Raw genomic sequence first — 26,385 nt, 5'->3', positions numbered from 1 at the left:
AATACTATGTTCTTACAAGTTCTCCTTTGCTCTTGAAATCTTGTGTAGTCCTATTTCAGGGAAAATCCATGGTGTTTTCTTGTGAGGTGGTGTTACTACAGTAATCTCAGCTTTGTTAGCATCATCCCTTTGTATTCTGTTTCTGCAAGACAGGTTTTGTACACATAATGTATGATGTCTCCTTTATGTCTAGTGCAATGGTTGAGTATAATAGACCTTGTTTAGAAATGAGTGATTCTTCTGTAAAACAAACTGTGCTCAAACTGGGAAACGGGGCTTATATGGCCTCTTTTTTTTGTGTTCCTGCACGTTTTACACATAGCAGTACCTGTAGCTCTTTGCAATTCCAAGCTCTGTGTATTTTGATGCTGCTCTTTTCCAGAATTTACTTCTGTTGCTCTTTAGGTTAAAACTGCCCTCTTCGCTGTTGAAAGCCATGTGCTAATGAGAAGTGACAGTACCAGTGTTAAAAACAGAAGAGAGTCCTTCTAATTAGGCAGAGTGAGGAGGCCATGTAATTTACTGACTGTAGATGTGTTGCTTAATTTTCTTCAAATGTTTAAGATTTCAATTGTGGCTGGCTGTACAGATTATGTATGAAGTTGTAGTATATTAGGAGGTACTTGGATCTGGTTATTTAAGATATTGCTGTGCCAAGAAAAAAGTTTTATTTATAATAAGCAAACCAACAAAGAATAGTATGGTCACAAGCAGCTTGTTCCAAGTGATACTAGCAGTAGGTGAGTGAGTTAGTCTCTGCTGTGAATGCTAAAGTTTTGGAGCTGGGTTATAACTCTTTTGCATAATGGTGTTCAAGTAATACTACAGAAACATGTCTGTACTCCCACTTTATGAGTAGATTAAACCAATCTTGATGTAACTGATGTCTTCCTCAATTTTTTTATCAGTTCCTAGAGTCTAGAAAAGCATGCTTATGGACAGTATCTCAGTGCTTTGGGTAAATGTTTCTCCATCGTAATACCCAGCATTGCTGGACACAGAAATGCTTTTTGCTGTAGATTTGCTTATAATGTCTTTTAAAGTCTTGTAAATGAAAGCACTGTGATACAACAGTGAGTCCTGAGAGCGTCAGGTAGTACCTGTAGCGTGAAAATAAAAGCAGTGCAGCTGCAATTCTGTGCATGTAGTGTGAGGGTTACCTGGCTGATTCAGCAGTTTGTAACATTAAATTAGCTTCTCATAGGTTTTGTTGATCAGAATAGGAGAATATTTCTCAGCAGTTCAACATAATTTCATCATGTACTTCTACAAAGAGCTGTGAAATTTCATGGTGTATCTGCTGCCTGTTACCAGACTAACTTCTGGTAACCATCTTCAGGACTTCTAATGAAGTTGTGGTGGGAGAGCTTTTCTCGATTTAAGTTAAAAATAAAAATCTTTATATTTTCCCTGTCTTTTCTGTGTGAAGTACAGGCTCAGCAGGTAAGAACTGGGTTCCTCCCCAGCTGCTTGATCAACATGTGTCACTGGCAAGATGCTGTGAAAGTAAACCTGCAAATAAGTTATAAACTTGTAGAGACAAATCCAGTCAAACTCTTAAGCAAAATGGCTTTAAAAATAAATATGAACTAGAATTTATAGCTTTTGCATAAAAAGTTTGTGAAGAGATGTATTCTTTACCTCACTGAAGTTTGTTTCAAAATAGATATAGATTTTCACTCCTTATTTGTAGCAAGTAGAACTTGTATTGAAAAAGTATTGGATAAAGAATGAATGTGCAGCTATGGAGGGAGAAACTTCTGCCGACTTTTCAGGCCATGTGTACTAACACATTGGAGCTTTTACAAGTTACAAATGGAGGCAAGAAATCAGAGTTCTAGGGTATGGGTTAATATATTCATTAATATATTCAAAGATCTTTATAATACTTAGTGATTGGGAATATCAATTCACATGTCAGCATTCTGTAACTGATTGCTGACTGTCATTCTCTTTCCTAAACTGTGTATTTTTCTTGAAAATTCAAAATGCAACTTCATTAACTTTGGCTTGATGCTCCTAAAGAGAAAATTCTGGCATTGTTCTTCCTGTGCTGAATCAGGAACACAGTCAGGGGATGTGAGTTACATGAAGAGAAATTACTGCTGAGTTACTTGATTTAAAAAAACCCCAAACTCTTCCTCTTGGTTTGACCATATCTAATCAGTCACTAAAAGGAAAAATATTTGATTCAGACTTGGAAGTACTTTAAATGGTGTAGTGCAAAAAAGCCTGATAGTCTGTCAGAAGCTGTTATTGCTCCAGCAGTTTTCCTTGAGTTCTGTCCTATGTAGAGGAATGGCAGCAGCTGACTATTGCTCCTACACTGTATCTCTAGGTCCAGAAATATAAAGTGTTTACTAGTTTTCGAATAAATAATTTTACTATCTCTGCTTCATTCTTGATCTTTTCAAGAATGGTTTGTATGGGCATTACTGGTGGGGCTTTGATCGTATCATCATTTCTTACTCCCTTGTGGTCTTCTTCAGTTAAAGGCAAGAGGTCTAGTTAGCAGCCATGTGCTGCTGCTGCTCATAGGGCTGACCTAGGTGTGGAAACTTTGTCTTGACTGAGAAAAGTGTGGTTCCTGTTAGCATTCCAGGGGAGCAGTTGCAGCTTTGGAGAAGGACCTCTGGAGTTTTCTCCATTGTTTTTTGACTCCAGTTAAAGAATGTAGATTTTATTATATACATATTAGGCTGCTTTTCCCTTAATTTTTTTTTTTTTTTTTCTTTTGAGGTCTTTTTAGAAACTTTCAGGAGTGAGACATGCTTTTGGCTGATACTGTTTCTGTACTATTCAAACTACTCTGATTATCACAGTTGGTACTTTAAAAGACTTGTGAAGGCTTCATTGCTTCATGGCATCCAGTAGGACACTGAGTTGTGAGGAATAAAGCTACAGTCTGGAGAATCAGATGATGATTTGGAGTCTTTGTAAAGCATTCACATAGTTTCAGAGTGAAATGATTTTTTCTTTTTCCTAAGTTAATGTTAGACATAAACTGCTAGGGGAGGCACTGACAGAGGTGCTTCACAGTTTGTGACCAGGGAAGTGATACAGTAATAGTTTGTGCTTTACTAGTATAAGACAGCATTTTCAGTCTAGTACTCTGAGACTGTTGACATGTCAATCAGTGTGTCATACAGCATACTTTATGCCAGTCTTCTAATTTCTGGCATCGCTGCCAGTGAATTTCAAGATGGAATCGTGGGCACTGAGAAGTGCATGAACTTTAACAAAGAGTTTTTATTCTTCTGAGCTCAATGCTTTGCATTATTACTTGATTAGTAGAAGCACTCAAGCTGGAATCACTACTCATCCAGAACCTATAGATGAGCTGTATAAGGCTTTCTTTCTCTGTCTTAAACTTGTTTTGGTGCTTTTCTCCCCTTCTGACCCAACTAAGTCTTTTTGCTTTCATGGATTATGGAAAAGCATGAGAGACTTAATATTGTTGTTGCTAAGAAATCAGTAATTAGACTGATACTGTGTTCATGTTTGCTGTTTAAAATGACTTGAAAGTCGCGTAATAACTCTGTTGCTCTGTAAAGGTCAAGTTATTTGAAAATATTGGACAACTGCATGAGTTAAAGCCTAATAAAAATATTTTAATTGAGAAGGCAGAGAGGAAACAAATAAACATGAAGTACTGTTTTCTGTTCTTTGAAGGTTGTTTTAAACAAATTTTTAACACATACATAAAGAACTTTGAGAATTACTTAAAATTTCTTCTGTCTCAGATTTTCTGGTGTCTTAGTTTGCTTTCCTGATTTCAAGGATGCTGTGGAAGGAAACTGAGGAGTAGTAACTAACCCTGGCTGGATCTCCCATACCCTAGATCTGAAGTGTATTCTGCTGTGTTATTAAGCTTCAGAGTGAATAATTCTTAGTTTTATTAATGTCTTGGTAACAGGGAAAAAAGGTTACTTCATACATTGATTTGTATTCTTTGTAGTCAAGCATCTCAAACAGTCTGTGAAATTAAGAACAATGTCCAAGGGGGCTCTTGACTAGAGGCAAGGCATGTGGGGTGGTCAGTCCCCCCACTTACGCATAAACAGAAAATTTACTACTTGCTGTGTGTCTTGTGTGAGAGTTTTTTGATAATACTAATAAGTGGCTGCTATACTTTTCCTGGTTTTTTATCACATAATATTGCTGTGACAACTCATCAGTTCATAAGGAGATTTAAAGAGCTTGGAAGGTTCCTGATACACTAGCTGGTTGAGAAAAGAAGCCATAACCTGTGAACATGCTGACTTTGCTTTTATATCTAGTTTTCTGCAAGCCATTTTGGTAATTCTTATTGGCTAAAGGAATATATGTGTGTCTTGATAATGCATGGTGCTACAAATAAGAATGCACATCCCTTCGGTGTGATCGGCTTCTATCCCTCTTTTCTGTGCTTCTTCCCCCCTGCCCCAGCAGCTCTGACTTTCCAAGTATTATTCCCAAGATAATTTCACAAGTGTGTGTGTGTTAGCTACCGGATACTGTTCCCCCAAGAGCAAAAGTGCTGCATGTTAACAATTAAAGATCCTAAAATTTTTGTAAGAAATCCAAAGAGAAAAATTTCATTTATAGTGTGCCTTTGCTCTGATGACAGGTTAGTTTCTTTAGTTATGCTTTGTGTAGTACTGTTTCTGTACCTACTTCTTCAGGAGCAAATAAGAGATAGTTCTTTTGCTATAGAAGAAGGCATTTATCTAATAGATACTTAAATCTCTGGAGATGTTTGCAGGAGTTTTAACTCAATATTCTTTTTCCTTCATTTGGATAACATAAATATCAGGAATTAATAAGAAAACTGCTTACAGGTTTTTTTGCACTGGATAATTCAACTGTTGTAATTTTAGGGAGTATAGCTGTATAGGCAGGCTAGGACTTCTAAAGATGCTGCAGTGGTCTTGTTCATGCTGCATTGTGAAAATGCAAATCAGGAGGTTTTTATAATGTAAAAGTTGAACTGTCCTTGAATGCAAGTTAAAAAATCATATGCTTCATTCTGAGCATACTGCATTGATGGTGTTCTGTGCCAGATTCTTCAGTGATGGTACGACTTTCAGATCAGACCAGTTGGAATATTAAGTCTGTGTGAACTAATGCAGCTGGAGCAACAGGTCAAAAGTAAGTCCTTCTGGAAAATTATCCAGAAGGTGATGGCTGCAGGCAGGGTTATGCAAATGAGTTATATTCAAGTACAGTCTTACAGCCTCAAGTGGGCTGACTTTTCCTGTGTGTGTAAGAATTTCTGGGTCATTGCTCTTCAAATGCTGTGGAGCTTTCCAAACCTGAGCTGTTCTTTCTAACTGGATCTGAGAATATTTGCCATTATTATTAAGTATGCAATCTAATACAAGCTAGAACAAGAAACTTTCGTTATAGAATGGCATGTTCTCACCTCTTCTGTGAAGAAAGAAATGGACTGATAAAAACTCTGGTCCCTGGAAGCCTGGAAAAAATGCTGGGTTTTGCCATCTTTTGGGTGAAGGCATCCTACAGAAATGTGAATAGCCTGAATGGCGCCAGGAGATCAAATGAAAATGGGAGATGGTGAGAGTACTACCTAGGAGATAGGCAGAGAGCTGAGCTGTCACGGGAGATGGAAGAATATCCTGAATGGCAGTGCAAAGGAGGGAAGGGGTATTGTTGATGTGGTGACTTGGGGCCGTGTGCTGAGTTTTTTGCATTGTGAATTTTGGAGTTTAAGTTCTAAATTGATCTATAGATCGTGTGTATGAGTATGTAGCACCTTAATAGGGACTAGATAGAACACAGCATTGTGGAAAAATTGAACTATGGCGTGCTGATGTGTAGATACCCCAACTGCAAAGTGAGTGTTTCGTGCTGTGAGTGTCATAAGGACACTCCATTCCCTAAGCAGCCTGTTTAATAGCCACCTGTGGTTGCTGTGTGATTGGCAAGTTGGTCTATCTAGATCATGTTTCTGGCAGTGACTGGTAGCAGATGCTCTGAAGAAAAAGTACAACAAAGGGAGTAGTACCCTTTTTCCCAGTAATGAGCGATTTAGGGAATTCAGAATAGTTCAGGTGGAACATATTTCAGATTTAATGGGAGGGGACAGATTTTTAGAAATTTTTTTTAGTTTTACATGTTACGGTCTCTGCAACATCCTTTGACAACAATTTGTGATATATGCTTTGCTGTATACAAATGTGTACAGGTATAGCCATTTTGTTTCATTTGTTGCTTGAGCATCTGCTTTGTCTGGAGGAAATAACCATGCTAGAACATGTGTACCAATATTACATGGTGTCTGTGTGTGTGACAGAGGCTTTTAAAATATGTAAACTAATAATTGTATAGCCCATTTCTAACTCATTATCCAAATGCTTTAGACATGTCATGTCTATATATAGTGATGCTGTATGTACAAAAAAGAATTGGGGGCATGCAGAAAGTAAAAAAAAAAGGAATCCTAGAACTGAATGTGAATGAATGTGGGAAGTTAATTTTTACAATTAGAGAGCAATGTTATGCTTTTAATTTCACTGAGTGAGATGACCTACACTGGGGTAGTGTTGTCTTGTATAATTATGTCCAGAGTTTTAGGAACTCATGGATGAATTTGTCAGAATCTTATTTGGCCTTTTTTCTTTCTGAATAAAACATAATGTCTTGATTCTGTTGATAACTTGTAAGAAAGTTAAGTTATCTGAGTAAATAATATCTTACTTGGCATTCATATGTCACTGACAGTGTGTAGCCCTTTATGCATCAGTGTTCTGGGTGCTGTAACAATAAGCCAATAATGACCAATTCTTGGTTCAGTTTAAATGAGACAAAAATATCTTTTTGAGGTCCATATCATCTTTTTCTTTGCCACATAACTGTCTTGAAATAGTTTGTGTTCACATTGGGTTATAAAGAATGATTAGTTCCCTTTTCATTTAGCAGGTGGCATCTGACTATTTTTGTTATTAGCTGCTGCCTTGAGGGCATTAGGTAGAAACTTCTCTAGTCATTTCTTTGGTTGAGTTTTGCCCTGTTGCTGAATATGCTGTTTGAGCAGTTGCTACCTGTAGGTGCTTGTTTCTGTGTTTTCACAATACTGGAGCAAGCTTCAGTATGGCTGTGTGATGAAGGAGATGGAGGATTGATTTAGTTAAATATGAACCATGCAAAGATAGTTATGTTTTGGTCTTTTGGTTCAAGTGATGGTACAACTGCTTATGCTGGCAGAATTCAAAGTCTGAGACCATGAGCGTGAACTCCCTAGGCACCTGTAGGGAGATACAAAGCAGGGAGTTTCTAGAGGCTTCAATTTTGACCTCTGAGCTAAATAACTTGGGGATAATCCTAGCCAACGTAACAGTGTTTTTAGAAATACTGCGATGACTGCCTGATTCCTGGTCATACTTTCCAAATATTTGGGTATTTGTCAGTGTCTTAACTTTTCTTAGATGTTGTTTGTACTGTGATCAAAATGTAGCTGCAGATCACAAACAGAGTAATAAACATTATCCCAGAAAGAAGACATGGGGGGAAATGGACTTTGCAGTTACTGGGCATGATTTTACAATCAGTAGTATATTTTGCTTTAAATGTTCAGCACAGTCAGGAAATAAAAGTAGGAAGTGAACTTTCGTTGGTCTCAAATGAAAATTAACTTGGATGAATTCAGGAGCCTGCTTGCTTGCTACTGAAGTGTCTTTGTTCCCAGTCAGTAACAGAGCCGTAAAACTCAGAAAAGCATAGCCCTTTTTCTGCACTCCTGCTGTCTCGTATGTCAGTGTTGCTAACCGGGTGATTGTAAAATATCACTGTATTTTGATGTGAGTGAATGGCTGGTGTGAGAAAGGGACCACTCTTCTTGTGTAGGGCTCAAAAAAATGACAGCCAAGTCCCGGGTACCAAATCAGAGATGGAAAAATCTGTAGAAGTTTCACAGATTTCTTCTGAATTGTGTGGATGACTTCATAAAAACATCTAGTCTTGTGTCTGTTACGTGGATTTGGGATGTGCATATGTGAACTTTCTGCCATGTGGGTTATCAGCTAACTCGCTGAATCTCCCTCAGTGCTGCATGCTTAAATTAGTAAAAATGGGCTTTTCTTTGTAGCGTGCCTATGAAATGTTTTAATGTAAAGCTTCCAGTGTTCACTGCAATGCAATGAAGTGATAGCCTTTCTTACTTTCAGAGTCTGAGGAAGGTGGGTTTTGTTCTCCTTTCAGCAATCGCTAGTGGGAGCAGGTAGTCCAAATGTGCCTCAGCCACTGTGCCCCCATGCTGGCCAGAAGGAGAGTGCTGTGCTGACAGAGCTGATTCCAGGAAGGGATAACCCATTACAGTTGCTGTCTGTAGTCTGCTTGTCTTTCTTCCTTCAGCTTGTATATGGGATCAACACAGAGGTGAAGTGTAGAAAGGGAAGTGATCCTTCAGCACAGTGGGAGCAGGGGTCTTGGTGGGGGGAGGGGCTGCCTTCCCAGTAGCATTATGCAGGCAAGCATCTACATTCATTGAGGTTTTGAGACTCCTCATGGCTGATGAATTTCAAGAGATACAAGGCCATGAAAAAAAGCATGGGTTTCTGTTTGCATGAGTTTAATGAGTCCTTACTAAAGGTTCAGTGCATAGACTCCGACCTGTTTCACTTCAAGTGTCAGGTATGTTTGAACTTTAAGTGAAACATTAGCTAATGCATGTCTGTATTTTTTCCTTCAAGAGGCCCTAAGTCTCCAAATACTTTCTGGGATGTGAGTCCTTAAGGAGTATTTTCATGACTAGATTTTGAGAACTTTTGTCTGTGACACTTGTATTTTCTTAAAGCAAGTAGCAAGGCTGGATTCAGTCCATTGTGTGAGAAGAAGAATGTATCTGTATTCCCTGGAGCTAACTGCCCTCCTGGAGGAGAACTTAAGCTTTAAGGGATGTGTTTACTAAAATGAACTGCTAGCAAATGGAGATGTTCTCATGTCTGCTGTAGAGAGATGGAGTGTGTGTCAAGCCTCAAACTGCTGAGAAACTTGAGGAAAAAGAATGCATAACAAGCTATTTTTTATCCCTGCCTTCCCTGCCTCCCCTCCCTTTTTTAATGACCCTTTTTTAAATTAAATAGAGAAGATAAACTGCTGGAAGTTAAAATTTCTCCCCTCAAGTGAAAAAGGGAAAGGCAACAAACACCTGCATCCTAAAGGGACTGAAATCACTAGGTTTATTAGAAGTTAAATTATTTTTAGGTGAGCCTCCTCAAACAGTAGGATCACTTTTTCCCCAACTGCAAAATCTGGAGGATTTCATTGGGAGTAACAATTGTTTGGTGAAGCTGATTAGACACAGCTGTCATCTGCTAAGTAAGCACTTTACAAAGTTAATTAAAAGTTCTCCTTTTTTTCCATTCTCTGTGTTTGGAAAAGAACTTATTAGTTGGTTTGGTAGAAGGGATAAAGCACACAACTTCATGTTTCTGTAGTTAGGGTATTACCTTTTACAAAATCACTACACTTAAAACATGCTGCTGGACATTGTCCACTTCTGCTCCATCCCTGTGTGAGTGTTTTGGCATAGTGTCCTGTAAACAGGAACTGTGGAACTGTTGGAGCCATGTTTGACTGCAGTTGTTGAAGTTTTGGAAATGTATGTACAAATTCTAGCTGCTTGTGAAGCATGTGTACACCTGCACAGCCTTCCTCCTTTTCTTCTCCTGAGATACTGTTAATTTAATCTCTGTATTTGATCCCAAAGACCAAATACTCTGGATTAAGTACAACATGTAATACTGCCTTTTGTTTTTTGCTATCACTGCATTACTTTTCCCACGCTGTTAATCTGGTATTGTTTGGAATAGCCTTAGAACTGACTAGTTGCTCTGTTTCTTGGTAGTGCATGAACTATATGCAGAATGCATTATTGATGCCTTACTATGCATGTATTCTAATTTTGAAAAAAACAAGCATTGTTCTGATGCAGATTTCAGACACAAATCCTGGTATATAAACCCTTCTGAAATGGAGACACACTTCAGTGGAGAATCTATGAATGGGATGCTTGAATGGTCTGTGGCCAAGTAAATAAATATTTCCTCAGTTTCAAGAAACATGGCACACAGCTGCTCCTTACTCCTTGTTGTAAAATAACGGGCCATTTGCTGACTGAAGGAAGCTATTGACATTATTGCTAGCAGCTGCTGAACTCTTAGTGTTAACTTAAACAGCTCATAAATGTTAATTATGTTGCAGTTTTGTTAGAGCTCATCTGCATATCCCAGAGGCACTAGCTAATATGTCATGTTTTTTTTCCACATGAACTGATGACATTTCTTAGTGGAGATTCCAAATAGAAACTTCCTAAGTAAATTCAGTAATTTTACTGTAGTGGTGAAAGTTTCTTCAAAACTGCTCATTTAAACCACAACTTCACTAATACTAGTATGGCTTTACTTAGATGTGTTTCAGTAGGCTCAGAGCTGCCGAGCAGGTGGTGGAATGAGTATGCAGTAGAAGGGAATATGCTGGGTGCTTACTGACCTGTTGTTTGGAGATCTGTGACAAAGTCAAAGCCAAACTGAAGAAAATCTGCTGAGTTTATCCCATGCTTTGGTTTAAAGTCACTTTCATATTGTTATAGTTTTGCTGCTATACAAGTGTGAAAAGTTTACAGGCAGTGTTTACAGGCTACTGTAAAAATGTGTATTATCTGCAGAATAACCACTTAAATGGTGTTCTGGGGCCTTTTAACAGTCCCTCCCACTCTTCAGCCAGTGGGGATGTATTCTTAAAAACAAGATAAAGCTCCTGAACAAACTAATCCTTCCTTCAGGTCGGATCCTGCTAGTGTTCTTTGTAGAAAATGCTGGCTAAGTTCCAGAACCTGGTCTTGAGACTGTCAAAATGATTGTGAAAATGCATGAATGAAAGCACAGATAATGAAATGAAAGCTGCTGTATTATCATTGAAGTTTAACTTTTTGATTTTAGTCATTGTGACTGTCAGAAAGAGGAGTGTTGCTGCTATTGCATGCTATATAGAGAAATTATGCTTACAGCATCTAAAAACTGTTCTCTCATCCTTACTTTTTTGTGGTCATCCAGTGGAACTTTCTCTCAAGGGCAGTGGTGTATGTTTACCAGAACTGCACTTTGTGCTTAGAGGATATACTCCCTACCAAACTAGTTGGAATTGCAGGTAGTCTGGGCTTCTAATATCAGCCTGTGATTACAGGTTAACCTAATGACAATGCAGCCATTCCCATACAAAGCTATATGCTCTCTGCTGTGTATTTAGATGGTGCTTTGGTCACATGTATGTGTGCTTTCCCTCTTCAGGGTTCTTTCCTGGCAGCTTGTAGAGGAATATCTGTCCCTGAAGTGGTGTGCAGACAGGGACTGATGCTAAATGGATCATATCCTGTATGGTGGGGGGGTCCCAACTTGAGCTGGAACTTCTTGGGCTTTATAATATAGACCTCATGCGAGGAAGTATGGTATGGGGTGAGGAAGATAAAAATACAACCAGTTTGGTTTTTTTGGTGTGGGGGGGAGGGGGGTGGTTAAAGTATCAAATCAATGCTACATAAGGCTAACGTCAGACCATACTGAAATCTGTGGGCAAGGGTTTGATTTCAAAACATTCAGTCATACTATTTCAAAGGACAGAATTAAATGTCACTCTTCTTCAAGTAGGTGGACGTGAGAATTGGTTTCTGGATTTGCTCCTAAAAGCCTGGAGAAATATTGGATAGTACACAATCTAGTAGCTTTTGGTTAGAAACGAAACAGAAAACTTTTTGGGAAAGTAAAGGGACACTCCAGATTGAGTGTGTGGTTCAATTATAATTCAGTTACTGATGTTTTGGGAAAAACATGCTTGCAAAAAATTCTGGATTTTAAAAAAAACTTTAGAGCTCACTTACTTCTAAAGAAGTGATGTAACTCATTAGAGCTAGTATGACCATCCAACTATCAATTCTGGTCACATCTTTTCAGTATTTCTCACTGGGCTTTTAGTTTTTCTTCCAAAGGTCCACCTAAAAATTCTACTGTTGCCCTTGAATTCTGCCCCATCTACGTGCATGTGTCATGCAGCAGATGGAGACAGCTTGCTGAGATTAGGTACAATTTCACATATCCAGAGTGATACTTAAATGAAATAAAGAAGAAAACACCCAGATTGGTTATCTCAGTGGTGACTCCAAGTGTCTTGTTTTGAGTCTGACAGTAAATTTCCTGTGCTGCGTCCTTAAACTGATGGAATAAAGCATACTCAAATGACTGAATTCAGGAAATGAGTTAAGAAAATGGTGATTTGAATATTGGTCTTCTTCAAAATTCTGGTCCAGAAATACCTTATTGTGGCTGCACTCTAAGTTACAACTTGAGTTTTTTCAAGCACATTGCATGTATTTTGGCTTTGCTGTGAATTGGGTGCTGATGAAAAGCATGATTGACTTGAATGTAAGTTTGACACATACAGAAAGATGTGCACCTGAAAAATCTTGGCTAATGAAGTAGTCCTGAGGCTGATCTTAGAGATCAGTCTCTGGACCAAAAAATGAGATAGACAAAAGAAACAAATTGTCCTGAGTAAGAAGCTTTCCTTGGTTTTGTTTGTTAATTCTGTAACCTACTCAAGTCTGAATGGATGACCTAAATGTTACTGCAAATCTCATTGTTCCACGTCTCTGAGCAAAGGAATAAATTGATCTTAATGTTTAAGTCCTGCATTCAAGGATTTGATTTCAGATTTGTAAAGGACTTCAAGAAAGCAATAGCTAAAGGAGCTGGTGGAACAACAGCAATGTATGGTGTACACCGATTTCTTTGCAATCTACGTTTTGAAACCCAAACAGGCTAGTGAACTGACAAAGTGCTTGTCTATCCAAGTGGGGAGGATGCATCACTAGTACCATCTTTGTATTATTTGTGAGGCTTGTAAGTAGGAAAAAACAATCAAGTTTATTTAAAGACAAAAGCTTGTCTATTAGTAGGTAACTTGTGTGGGGAGAAGAAAAGTGATGAAGAGCTGAAATGTTAAAAGTTACAAAAGAAAAGTTGTCAACAGCATTAATAATATTTTCTCCTTTTTTTTCCCCCTCTTGCAGACCTTCAAGTGCTGACCTTCTTGGTCTATTAAGTTATTATAAACTTTTGCTGCTCTGCGAACATATAAAGATGTCTCGCAGCCCTGACGCTAAGGAAGACCCTGTGGAATGCCCTCTTTGCATGGAGCCTCTGGAAATTGATGATATCAATTTCTTCCCTTGCACCTGTGGCTACCAAATCTGTCGTTTCTGTTGGCATCGTATTCGCACTGATGAGAATGGACTTTGTCCTGCTTGCAGAAAGGTAAATCCCTGGAACAACGGCTTGTCTTGCATATATCACAAGGCTCTTGCATTGTGTTGGTGCCAAAGACATCCTTTTCCTTAAGGGAAACAATCATCTAGTCATGGCTTAGATCAAGGGTGAGGTGTTGGATCTTTCAGATTCTGTCTGCATATTTGTTGAAGCTGTTATGAAGAGGCTAGTCTTGGTTTATTAAATTCAGAACCAAGTTGATAGGGGAAGCTGTGGATCAGAACCAAGGCATGCTGAGAACTCCAAAAATAAAAATCCTTTGAGTTGGGGTGTTTATGCGTTAACAAAGTATTTTCAGGAAGAACAGTGAGGATTCCAGCATCAGGGGTTTGCTGAGAGCTAAGGTTCAGCTAAACTGACAGAGCTGAGACTGAGAGGCAAGTTTATAAAGCACCTGCTTGTTGTGTTTGTGGCACTGGAGCTTTTAATCCATATTTTAGTGGATACTAAATGTGTAAAACCTGTGGAACAATACCCAGTGATGGCAAACTTTAAAGCATTTCAAAACCTAGACTAAGTCTGTTTGTCTAGTATTCTAGTCTTGTTGCCAAATGCTTGAAGGTGGTACTTAGTATCTCTCTGTGTCTGGCTGGTACTTTGGTTGGACACAACTGTAAACCTCAGCTTCATTGAGTTGCCTGTTATTTCCTTTGAATTATTTTATTTCTCCTTCTAGTGTTTTGCCTAAACTCATTATTTCCTTCAGTGTTTAATAAAATTTTTTCTCAGTATCTTCTTCTCTTTAATGACTTCCCTTGATTGTAACTTTCTTGCCAGGCCTTTCTCTTCTTGTAATTGCAGCTACTTATGTCTTCTCATTCTCCTACTAGTTAATCATTATCTTGTCCCTAGTTTATGCCTGTCTTGTCTTCCTGTCTCATGTTACGGCTTCCTTTTCAGATGCCAAATAATCTTTCTTGGTCTCACTATCTCTATTCACTGCCACAGTATTTTATAAGCACTTTCAGTCATATTTTCTTGCTGCTCTTTTGGGCTTTGGCTACACTAGAGCAATTAGTGCTTACCTGTGTTTGGATGCCTCTGCAAGCCTGAAAGCTATCCCACAGCAATGTTTGTTAAAAAATTCTGCAAATTTTCTGCAATATTTGAGCTCTGTGTTCTACAAGGAAGATCCACATGTCATCAGCCAAATCATTCTCCACTTGGGATACCTGCTGTAGATGACACATGCTGTATAGTAATTTCCCATAGTACAAGAAAATTTCTACTCTTCTGATACAACATGAGATTTCTGGGATTTCCTTGTCTAAGTCGCGTTGTTTTCCTGGATTTATTACACTTCTTTTTGTTTGTTATTGGAAGTTTGTGAAGTGTATTTGGAGAATCACAGAAGCAGTGTGCTATTCACTGCCTTTGGGTATCTGAATTCTTTGAAATATGGATACTGGCACAGCTGAACTCTTAAATGTGGAATATTCTGCCCTCTGATTGGATGTGCAAATATTTTGCCTAATTGGATACAGTTTGCTCAGAAGAATCAGTTTCATGAGGAAAGCTCGAATGAGTGCTACAGTTGGAATGAAACATACCGACCCTTCCTGGAGAGAAAGGACACCTCTCCTTTCATAACAGATGAGGATTATGTTCTTGGTACTTTCTTCATCCATGGACTGCAAGATATTCTTGAGCCAGTTTGGAGCTGTATCACTGGATTTTAAGAGGTTGCCATGAAGAAGGCTGGCTGAGGAGGACGTTGCTTCTGTGGCATAGACAAAGACATTGTGGTGCAGAGCCCCCCACCAGGATCTTGGGACTAAATCATCTTGAGCTACAGAGTTGCAGCATTAAATAAGTGAAGAAGCCATCTTTCGAAGTGTGCTGAACAGAAGGAGCCAGGTATGTGTATTTGTGTTCAGTGTGTCTAAGTAGTCCCTGTCAGTGCATAGTAAAGCTCCTGGGGAAAGATCTGAGCAGTTTTCTGTTCTATTGGTTGTGGCCACTTAAAATGCTGAAGCACAGAACATGGCAAAGCAATAAAATTTTAGCAGGAAGGTTTATAGTGGTTACAATGCTTTCAACAGGTATGTCATATTTTTATGATGAGTATACCAGTGCAGGATACTTACTGCAAAATGGACTGTAAATAAACATATATTAAAACAAGGATGAGTATGTTATTCACAATTACATAATAGAAATCTGCTATTTGTGCCAATGTTATTGAATGCAGTGTGACTTGTCCAGTGATTTGAGCACTAATCTTATAGAGAGGAGCAGTGAGCAAGTCCCCTGTCCAGGGATTTTGGTTGAAGGGTTTGGGGGAGATGTTGGAGAAGTCTGTAATAAAATAGCTTGGCTAAATGCTTTGGTGGCACCCATGCCGTTAGTTTGGTAGATCTTAACTGTGCATTCCATATATACCATTATCTTCCTAAACTTCTTTAATTCACTTCTAACTGAAAAGTTGTTAGCTTGTGGTTTCTTCTACCAAGGAGAGAGTACTTGTACATGTTTGAACTGTTCTATAGCTTAACATCTGCATGTGCAGAATACGTTCATGTGGTTGCAGTCAATTGATTTAGTTTGTCTTAAGTTTCCTCCAGTGAATTACAGCATAAACATTTGCTTTAGTAAGGTGCTAGTATGAATTAAACTTAGATGCTGGTTGGAAACTGGTATTTATTAGTATCAACATATTAAAAACTTTCTAAACTTTGTCTGAATCTTCTAAAATAGACTCGGAAAATAGAGTCTATGTCTAGAGAAATAGAAATTGTTTCTATTTAACTGAAAAAAATCTACTTTAAAAAAAAATGGAACTGTCTTGCTTTGAGTTCTTGATGCCCTTTGGAATTGTAGGTGTAGCCAAGGTAAGGTAGTTGTAGGTGTAGGTATAAGGTAGTAAGCAAGGCTTCCTCTTTTTCCCGTTAATTGATTTCTTAACTGTGAGTGAAATAGCTGCTAACTAGTCAAATTAGAATGAATATATGCTGTCTTCAAAAGAGATTTCTGTAGCCAAAATCCAGTTTCCAGGTCAGCAGACTTGCTGGTTCTGGTTGTAAAGCCAGTGATTTTTATCTTTGCAGTGATATTTCTATTTTCTTTTCTGTAAAATTCAGCAGTCTAGGTACTGTTTGTCATGTGAATAATACATACCATTTCAATTGCTTAATTAGTGCATGTCACTCTCAGACCTTAGTATCAGTTCCTGCACTTTTTAAATCCAACAACAAAAAAGCCTAGCTTTTTCATGTTTCTTAAATACTTTGCTCTTCCACAAAATAATATAACTTGATACACAGATGTTCTTCTGGTGTGGCTTTGACTTTTTCTCCAGTTCCTTGACTTGGCGACCTTTATTTCTCCTAGCACCGTGTGTTAGAGAGGGAGAGAAATAGTGTACTGCTACATGTATGATCAAGAAATTAACATGCTTTAAGCATATTTTTGTCCATGTTTCTCCTACTACTTCTGTGTAAAAGGAACGCTTGGTCTTAATGCAGTCTCCAAATGTCAATGTTTCCTCCTACGCTTTTAATCCCACAACAGAATAGTTTGGTGCAACAATTGATATTTTGAACTAGATAGGAAATTGCTTGCTTTTTTTTTAATATAAGTATAATGGTGTATACTGTTCATAGATCTTTTTGACTTTCTTTATTTCTTGTTTCAGGACCTACTTGGTAGCAAGACAACAAGTGGAAAATGTTGGTACATCCATTATATGGAAGGAATGTGACCCATCTGGGAATGACAAAGTGCTTGATAAATCAGAGCTCAGCTTTCAACAATTGGGAAATGGGGAAAAAAGTCTGAAAGAAAAAAAAACCTTAAATAACAAGACAAAATTAGTCAGGAAGACTGAGAATTCATCAAGGGCCATCTCTGATTAGAGAAACAAGACTTCAAAAGAGACATTCAAACTTTTGCTGAAGTCCTTGTAGGGACTGCCTTGCACTTAGTGTAAAGAAAGTTTGGTCACATTTTCCATGATGTCACGCTTTTTGGGGAACCTCAGTGGTTTTTGCTGAAAAGCATTGGTATAACTTAAGTGAAAGGTGTCAGCTAGACTTTAGTGAATCAATGATGGTATCTCCTAATGTCTTGCATCTGAAAATACATCAATGCTGATAACACTTGAGGTAGCTACTTCATTTGGATCTCAAATCCTCTATCAGCTAAAGCATTAGAGGTAGTATGTTAAGCAAGTATCTTGTTTAAAAAACAGTACAATGTAGGCATGTCAGTAGCATTGCCACTTTAGTTGTTGCAATACCTGAGAGCTTCTGATACGTATAGTCCCCTCTCTACTTCTGATCTGTAGGGTTAGACAGCATAAGCAACATAGTGAATGGTGCTGTGGGATACACCAGCTGTCAATCCGCCTTGCTTGTTCCAGCAGTCTTCAGTGCATGCACCTGTTTGTAGTTGAACCATCGTCCAAGTTAATGAACTTCAGCACTGTGGGAAGCAATGACTCTGAAGATGAAATAATTTATTTTCCTAATTGTAGACTGACTTTGTCCTTATTTGAAAGGAAAATGATTTCTAATACTAAGTTTTTTAGAATTAGTTTCTGAGATGTTGATGCTGTGCTTATTTGCCTTCCACCCTCTTTAAATGTGCAATTCCTCCTAATTTGTTATCATGCCACACACAATATATAGATAGGAAAATCATCTGCCTCTCAATTGTGCTTGAGTTACTCTTGGGATTCAAGATGTGTATGCAGATTGATTTACAGGTCCTGCAAGTCAGGATATCAAACTAGTCCTATTCCTTGGAAGCATTATATGCATGTCATATGAGTGATATGCATACAAAACGTGTATAATACAGCTCTACAGTATCTAGTGAGAACTTTGGAAGATTCTGTTGCTCAAACAAGTGTGGTTGTCCATGGTGGCAAAACAACTACTGCCGCTACTTAATGATTGAAATTCTTATTCAGCTAGTCTCAAACTTTCTGCTGAGTTGGAGACATTTCTTTTCCCCTGATTCTGAAGCTGCTGCCTAGTTGTGTTCCTACTAGGAGTTTTTATGCTTTCCTGTAGAAATACAAACTACTAGTTGGACATATAAGTGTTCTGTGCAGGGTTATGCTTGAGCTACCCAGGTTGTTTCCTGACTGATGTTCAGAACCTGCAGCAGCAAATAGCTGTACAGAGAAGAAACATCCTGCCTAACTTGCTACTGACTTGAGAATGTGCTCTGAATTTGACTATACTTGGCAGGAAAGAAGCTGATGAATTTTGGCACTGTTTCCTGTAGTTTTCTTGGACCTTCAGGAACCTTACTGAACCTATTGAAGACCATGAATGCATTTCTTGCACAGTACCAGAGAGCAGCATTCTTGAAAGCCTTGCCATGCATAGTCTGGGATGTGGAGTAGGAATTAATCTTTGAAAGAATGGATTGTGGATATGATATGACATCACTTCATGTAGGGCAAGCCATATTTTTGGAACTGTATCTATGTTATACTGGTGCAATTTTCTTTCCATTCCTACCTGAACTCTGTGATAACTGAGTTAACTCACTCTTTGCCCTGAGTAGTCTTTTCTGTAAATACACAACATTCTTTAGTTTGCCTGATTGACTAATACAGACTTTGAGAAGCTCCTTAAGTGTAAAATTATTCTGCATCTCAGAGGTCCTCATATGTAGATGTGTTAAAACACAAGATATTAATTGGCTATAGCAAATCTCAAATGACCTTACTAGTGGGTCATTGGTGTTCAGCAAGTACATTCTGAAATCTATATAACATATCCAGTGTTAACTCTGAGTAACTTATCTTTTTAGGAAATGTTATGGTTTTGACTGTTCTTCAAGGGTAACTTGAGTCCTTATTGTGTTTTCATATTAAGGACACCTTTGGCTACTGCTAAAGTATCTTACAAATTTAAATTCCTTTGTGATACTAAAACATGTTCCAGAGGACTTGATGTTTGACTGTAAGATGCCATCTGCTCAAGTCAACTGTAGCATATTTTCAGAAGATATCTCAAGTGTAGCATAACAATGCTGAACTTTAAACTGAAAAATGGATCTTGGTTTGTTTGGGGATGTACTCAGAAGACTGTCAGGTCTAAGCACTTGGTGGCTCTGAGTAACATCATGCAACTATGAGGAAGATATGCTTTTAACCTAAACGTTTTCATCTGCTGTAGATTTTTCTCAGGTTATTTAGTATGACAGCTAGTTGTACTCTTGTCATTAACACAGGACAATCAGGAAAGAGTTAAATTAATTTTTGTTGGACTTGCACACTGAAACCTTTGGGTAGTGCAAGCAAAGACCTTAGTTTAACTTACTGTTGAGCTTAGCTTCTTTGTCTTAAATCTCTGTCTTAATTCACTTCTCCCATACTCTTCTCATTTTTTACTTCTTGGTGTTTAGAAACTCTTCTTTTTGTTTGAGATACATTTTATGTACTTGCTTTTGTGCTTAGCATTGCTTTTTGTGTGCAGTGTGAAACCTGACTTTTCAGTCTGAAAAAACTGGGACAGGTAAGGAATGTGGGACTGCTTTGAGGAGTAATCTGGGGCAGAGGCTGCAAGACCAGGCCAAATTAGTGCCTTTATAGCATGAATAGAGCAGTCTTTCTAGGTAACTCTGAGAACATTTGTACTTCTGTTGTATACTTTTGAGATGAAAATATGCAGTGTTATGTCTGTTTGAGGAATTAATTGTAGGGAGGGAGAGACCAAATTTCAAAGTGGTACATAAGCATGGCAAGAATACTGTTAAGTCACTGTGCATTAGTTGTGTTGAAATCTGTCTCTTCACTAGAAATTAACCATGTAAAGTTTGAATAGTGTAATAGTGTTACTGTCTTGAACTTAGTGGACCACTGAAACTACATTTATATTTTAATTTCTTATCTCAGTCTTGAATATGTTTAAGTACCCAGATTTGTATCAGACAATAAATACAAAGTGCATGCTTTCACCCTCCTTACTAAGCTCTGTTAGCGAAATTATAACAGGATGTGTTGGCTGTCATGCAACTGCTTGTAATCTTACCAAATTGACTAGGTATCTGGGTTAGAATGTGGCTGTTGCCCAAATCAATATTATGTCTTTAAATAGGAGAATTCCATGAAAAGGGGCAAGATGTTTACCTTCCCCAAGGGACTGAATATACCTCTATAATGTGGGTGGCCTTAACAATCAAATCAGTGTAATAAAGAAATTTTTGAATTAAAACATGATAATTAATGGCTTTCAAATCTGTTGTTTCTTATATTGGTTGGTTTTAATACTATTTGTTGTGTTTAGCCATATCCAGAAGATCCAGCAGTGTACAAACCACTCTCCCAGGAAGAGCTGCAGAGGATAAAAAATGAAAAGAAACAGAAACAAAATGAGAGGAAACAGAAGATATCAGAGAATCGCAAACATTTGGCCAGTGTACGGGTTGTACAGAAGAACCTTGTCTTCGTGGTAGGGCTATCTCAGCGCCTAGCAGATCCAGAGGTGAGCAGTTCACACTTGCAGATGTTGCTCTTAACTTGCTGCCGTGAAACATTGGAATACCCTTGTGTCTCCCTGAAGGGTATAAAAGGAAGCTGTGTTGAAAAGGGTCACTGCTGTGAGGCCCCCTCTTCTTAAGGGAACTTAGCTTCCTCCTCCAAAATAACATAATAACATCAATAAGTGTTTGTCTCTGTTTTAGGGAGTATAGATGCTCTGTGGGTGGTTTTTTTTTGTGGGTTTTTTTTTTTTTTTTTTTTTGGCGGGGGGAGATGTTGTTCTTTGTATTTGTTTAATAATGGGAGCTTGGTTTTTAAGCTAAAAATAAGCATAAGGACTTTTTAGGTGCTCATTTTCCTAGGTTGGATCTGCTGGCATTATACAGCTATATCATGAATCACCAATTCTAAAATGGGAGCTTGGTTGGATTACAAATAACTGATACACAGTATCACACAAACCTGTAGGGACAGAAGAAAAAAGCCAACACTTGGAAGTATACACTAGGAAGGAACATAAGGATGATGTCCTTAAGAAGTTGTGGGGGAAAAAATTAATAAGAGGAAGACCTCGGAAAGAGTTGGTTTGCTACTCTGCATCATCAGAAATAAGGTTTTCATCTGAGAAAACTGATTGTGTTTAAAATGTTTTATTTACTTCCATCATCAGTCATAGCTGCAGGCGGCCAATGGAATAAGTGCTAATGAGTGAAAGTATCTTGAATTAGAATATGGAGGAAATGTACTACAGGATAAGATAAATGTCTTCAAAATTATGGTGCCAGATTAAATACACCTTATCAGACTAAATTATCTAGAGAGCTCTCAAACAGAAGTGGCTCTTTCTGAGGTCTCAGAGTATGGTCTGTACTTTGGTAGACCAAAGAACAAATGTAAAAAGCTGCTTTTAGTGAAGGAGGAAAAAAACAGGATAAGGGAAGAGAAAAAATCAAGTTAAAACTGATCTGGTGTATAACACTTCAGTATGTACTAAAATATAGCAGCAAGTATTTGCAAGCAACTGTCAGCACTGGCTTGGGGCTATTTATTATTGAAAAATGCAATATGAATTTGTTATTGAAATTTGATTTCTTTGACCAGATGGAGGATTTGTAATTAAGAGAAATAGTGGTAAATACAGTTGATTAAAGAAACTTTTTTAAACCTCAGATAATTCTACACTGAATACTTGAAGTAACTAGGAATGGGTTTATTGGGGGATGGGGATGTGCTGTATTAGGTGTTTTGGTAGCAGTATTCTCAGTGACATATGAGAAAATGTGTACTTACTGAATATTGAATATAGCACAAGGTGACTTGATCTCCAAGAAACCTAGCCTGAGAGAGATGAGCTAAAAAAATATACAATATATTCAAGTTTTCTACTTAAGCAGGCAAAACTCTTTCATAAATTGAGATTATTTGGAATGGGAGCTTGGCTGTTATGTGCTGTTTCTGGAAATAGGTCTGTGGATCATAGTGGAGTACAGGTGGATGCTCTTGGGTTGACATGCTCTTACGAAACTTCTGAAGGCTATGCTGTCATATTGTGCCAGGATTATAGTCTGCAGTATGCTTGAGTAAAAGGGAAGTTTCTTCAGGATTGTCACTCTCTTCTGGATGGATGCCTGGAGGGTGGGTGTAGTATGTTTCAAGAGGGTGTAGACCAAGTGAAGAGCAGTCAGAAGAGACCAGTGAATGACTGGTTGTCTATACAATGTGCCCTGTGGTTCTTTGGGATGTTCCAAGTGTGATGCTCTTAGTTCTTGAAGATATTGATGCTTGCTTGGGAAGGGAGAGGTGGTAGTTTAGTTCTTGGATCAGTACAGTTTAACTGCCCTATCCAAGATGGAGTAGGGGAAACAAATCTTCCTTTATAACCTCTCAGATTATTGTCTAGAACTAGAAATGCCCTTATTTTGTCTAGCTTCAGTCTGAGTAGTCAGTACTTTTGCATCTTCTTCCATCACAGAAATGGAAAAAAAAAGGCTTTTGGTGTAAATGTGTCAGATAGTTCATTGGCACACAGGTAACGGTTATTCAGCAGAGTTGCTTAATATGCTGGTGATGTTCTTGCTTTGCACAGGGTGCCTAAATGATGTGTTAGTACTAACTGATTCCAGGAAGGGCAAGACGGGTATTTTTTTTCCTTTACAGGTGTGATAGTCACTCATTCATTTTGGCATGATGTTGATTCTGAAATGTTTTTTCTTGCCTCTGGAAATTTTCCTATATTGTCGTCCTCTGCTTAGTCTGGTCTTGGGAAAACTTGTGACCACTTGAGCTAATTGGTTTACTCCCTTTTTCTTTGGAGTGTGGGGCAAGGCAGTCAGGATTCAGCATTTTGTAGCTAGTAATTAATATAGCTGGATGCAAGTTTAAGGTGTATGGTTATGTGGAAACTAGAATGAACTAGTGATTTTTATTTTTTAAAACAATTTATAAAATAGATATATACAGGAACTTCTTATGCTGAATGGGATATATTTTGCCAGTGTGGGGTTTGGGTAATCAGAGTACTGAAAGGATTTTTTAAAATACAACGTAAAATGTGGGATATTTGTCATTAAAATTCTGCAGTGGCAACATACTTTGTATTGCAAGTAACTGTTTTTACGTGGGAAAACAAATCTAAATCTATATGCTCCTCTTTGTAGGAGAGACCTGTTTTTTATTAGTTAAAGGTTTTTAGCTGCACAGTTTCACAGAAGAATAAATACACCTCTGTAGGAATTATATATATACCACTTGAACTTTCTTTTCTTGCAGGTTTTGAAACGACCAGAATATTTTGGGAAGTTTGGTAAAATACATAAAGTTGTCATTAATAACAGCACATCATATGCAGGCTCACAGGTAAGTCAGAGGGCTTTGTAATTTTTTAATTTTAATTCCTTTAGAGAACACACATGTGCAGAGGGAATCTAGGGCTCCCTATTTCTGATTAAGCAATAGGTAAGAGTGAAAAAAAAAAAAGGCATTGCAAGAATCAAATTACTGTTAAGTTACTGGGGCATTTTCCAACCAGACTCTCAAAGCTGGATGCAAAATGCAACACAGAAAATTGGGAGACAGGGTGAGAAACTTTAAAGCAGCAGCAATATGGCATTTAGTCACTAATCTGCATTTTGGGGGTAAAATGCCTTTTAAGTATTTTTAGAACAGTCATGCAACATACTGATGCATTTCTTCTTTTCTTCATTCTTTATGCATCACATACGAGTTTTTATGACTTCTGCCTTTTTTGTCAGTTTCTTGTTAAAAACATTGAGCCCTGAATATACCAGTTTATGAAGTGAGCGGCTAAGAAGGTGACTCAATGATCAGATCCGTCTGGGGAAAGAAGAATAACAAGTAAATAGTGTATGTGCTCTTTCTAGGGTCCAAGTGCCAGTGCATATGTAACCTACATCCGGTCAGAAGATGCCCTCAGAGCCATACAGTGCGTCAATAATGTGGTGGTAGACGGCAGAACACTTAAGGTGGTAATATTTTTATGTTTTCATGTGTATGTTCGAGACCACTAGTATCAGGGCATCGTATACAACTTTGTTTGTGTGGGTATGCTTGTATTGCTGAACAAGAATGTCCAGTGCATTGGCTTTTGACTTCTTTTCCTGGTAATAATCTCAAAGTGGGAGTTCAGTGAGCAACCAGCAGGCAGTGTTTTGGTAGGTTAGCAGGTAACTTCTTAAAACAAAGTTTGAGAGAAAGATATGTACCTCCTCCCCATCCTCACAGTGGCTTTTCTGTTGTATAGCATAATAGTACAGTGTGAAAACTCACTGTTTGCTTTTACAGAACATTTTTGCAGTCTATAAGCCACACCTCTCAAAAGCTCCCTGGGAAATTGATTTTTTTTTTTCCTTTTGGTGTCTTTGTAAACAGGTGTTCAGGCTGATTTGGCCAAATTGGTGGCTATAAAAAATCTAGTTAATATTTGTTTCCTGACCCTGCTGCTTGTCTCCTTATGATTATGCAAATATTTACTGAGGCTCTTACTGTGGAATTTATTTAGATTGGATGAAAATAAAAATGCATCCTAATTATCTAATCTTCAAGAATATGTAGATTTCTTACAAATGGACTTTTTATTCCATCTGCATCAAAAATGCATTATGATGGAATTTCAAATCTTGAGGTAACTTTTTTTAAATATAACTTTTTTATCTTATATGGTTTAAGACATTCTTAACCTCCAGTACTTAATTAATTTTTTTTTTCCTTCAGGCATCATTAGGTACAACAAAATATTGCAGTTATTTTCTAAAAAATATGCAGTGTCCAAAACCAGACTGCATGTATCTACATGAGCTAGGTGATGAAGCGGCCAGTTTCACAAAAGAAGAAATGCAGGTAAGTGTAGTGAATGGGAAACGCATGAAATGTGGCATGGATGTTTTACTGTCTGTGATTTAGTCTAATGTGTGCAATGTGTTTGCTGAATGTTATGGCAGTGCTGAATTTTGAACTCCAAGAGGTGATCAACCAGTTGGATATTGCAAAGAACAGGTAGTGCAATTTTTTCTATTGCATGCTGTTTTTAAAGTCTGAGAAGTCAGGTGAGTATTCATGAGGCAAAAAGATGGAGATTAAACTCTTAACCAAGAATTCAAATAACCTGAGCTAACTGCTTCCCCTTTTTTCATACTAATGTAAGGTCATGTTATTTTAGATCTGTATGAAAGAAGCTACTACAAATATGGGTTTTCCTGTAAAATTGGTGTGTGTGGACAGTTACCATGGATTGACTCTTGTGCTGTGATTGACCATGCTGTCTGAATCCCAGTAACCCTTTTAGCCTATGAAGTGTTTAGAAACCATTTGCAAATAAAACATTGAGGGTAACTATAGTAGTACATAAAAAACAATGCTGGGATTTTTTTTTTTACTATCTCAGTATCAAAATACTTACTGTCTAGGGTAGGGAACCAAGTAAATGGATAGCTTTACTGTCTCAAATGTGGTGGATTCTGAGGTCTTTAGGGTCTGGCTCTGTCCTTCTACATGAGGTATGGTAAAGCTTTTAAACTCAGTCTCAGGTATGCCAGCCTTGCATCCATGCTGTAGTTCTTGCATGTGGTCTGTCCATGAAGCAGAGAGTCTTCACCCCTAGTGCCAGCACAAATGTTGTTCTAGTAGAATTTTTTTGATGTGTTAGGCTGCTGTAAGCCAGAAAATAAGGAAGAATGTTCATATCTATTAAATACTTTCTACAAATTATTTCTGAGGATTTCAGCAGATAATTGCAATAGAAGGAAAAATTCTAAGGACAAGTTGCAAACCAGGCCACCTTCCCTGTTTGTTTCCCTGTATTTCTCTCACCACCTAGATATGTTACTTAGACATGTTTGAGGGTATGTTCTGTCTGGTCATCTTAGTTTTTTATAGAGCTGTCAGCCATGAATTTATTTAATCCATTTTGAACCTGTTGGTACTGCCAACCCTTTAGTCTTTTGTGGCAGCAAGCCCCAGAAATTCACAGCTGTTTTGCAAAGTGCTTTCTTTTGCCAGTGTTAAACTGCTCTCTAGTTACTTTTGTCAAGTGTCCCTTAATCTTAGCTTTGTAGTGCTTGCTGAAAGCAAAACCCCTTATTCACCTTATTCATTGCCTTTGTGATGTGGCAA

General features: G+C 37.9%; 1 protein-coding gene across 5 annotated transcripts in view; it reads left to right on the top strand.

Annotated features, from left to right (window-relative positions):
• The window catches only part of CNOT4 (CCR4-NOT transcription complex subunit 4), a 78,165-nt gene that overhangs the window by 20,225 nt on the left and 31,555 nt on the right, over nucleotides 1-26,385 (top strand). For 4 of the 5 annotated variants that reach the window (XM_048301310.1, XM_048301307.1, XM_048301311.1 and 1 more), the window contains exons 2-6: nucleotides 13,064-13,307; nucleotides 20,564-20,761; nucleotides 23,527-23,613; nucleotides 24,138-24,239; nucleotides 24,988-25,113. In XM_048301310.1, coding sequence (XP_048157267.1) covers nucleotides 13,134-13,307; nucleotides 20,564-20,761; nucleotides 23,527-23,613; nucleotides 24,138-24,239; nucleotides 24,988-25,113 — 687 coding nt within the window. In that variant the 5' untranslated portion in view covers nucleotides 13,064-13,133. Of the gene's footprint in view, nucleotides 1-8,175; nucleotides 8,182-13,063; nucleotides 13,308-20,563; nucleotides 20,762-23,526; nucleotides 23,614-24,137; nucleotides 24,240-24,987; nucleotides 25,114-26,385 lie in introns of those variants that run through there. The other variant, XM_048301308.1, reaches the window with a different exon arrangement.

This window comes from Corvus hawaiiensis, chromosome 4 (genome assembly GCF_020740725.1).
Source record: "Corvus hawaiiensis isolate bCorHaw1 chromosome 4, bCorHaw1.pri.cur, whole genome shotgun sequence".
In the NCBI taxonomy this organism is placed as follows: Eukaryota; Metazoa; Chordata; class Aves; order Passeriformes; family Corvidae; genus Corvus; species Corvus hawaiiensis.
The sequence above is the reverse complement of the archived record's forward strand: the minus strand, read 5'-3'. Positions and strand labels throughout refer to the sequence as shown.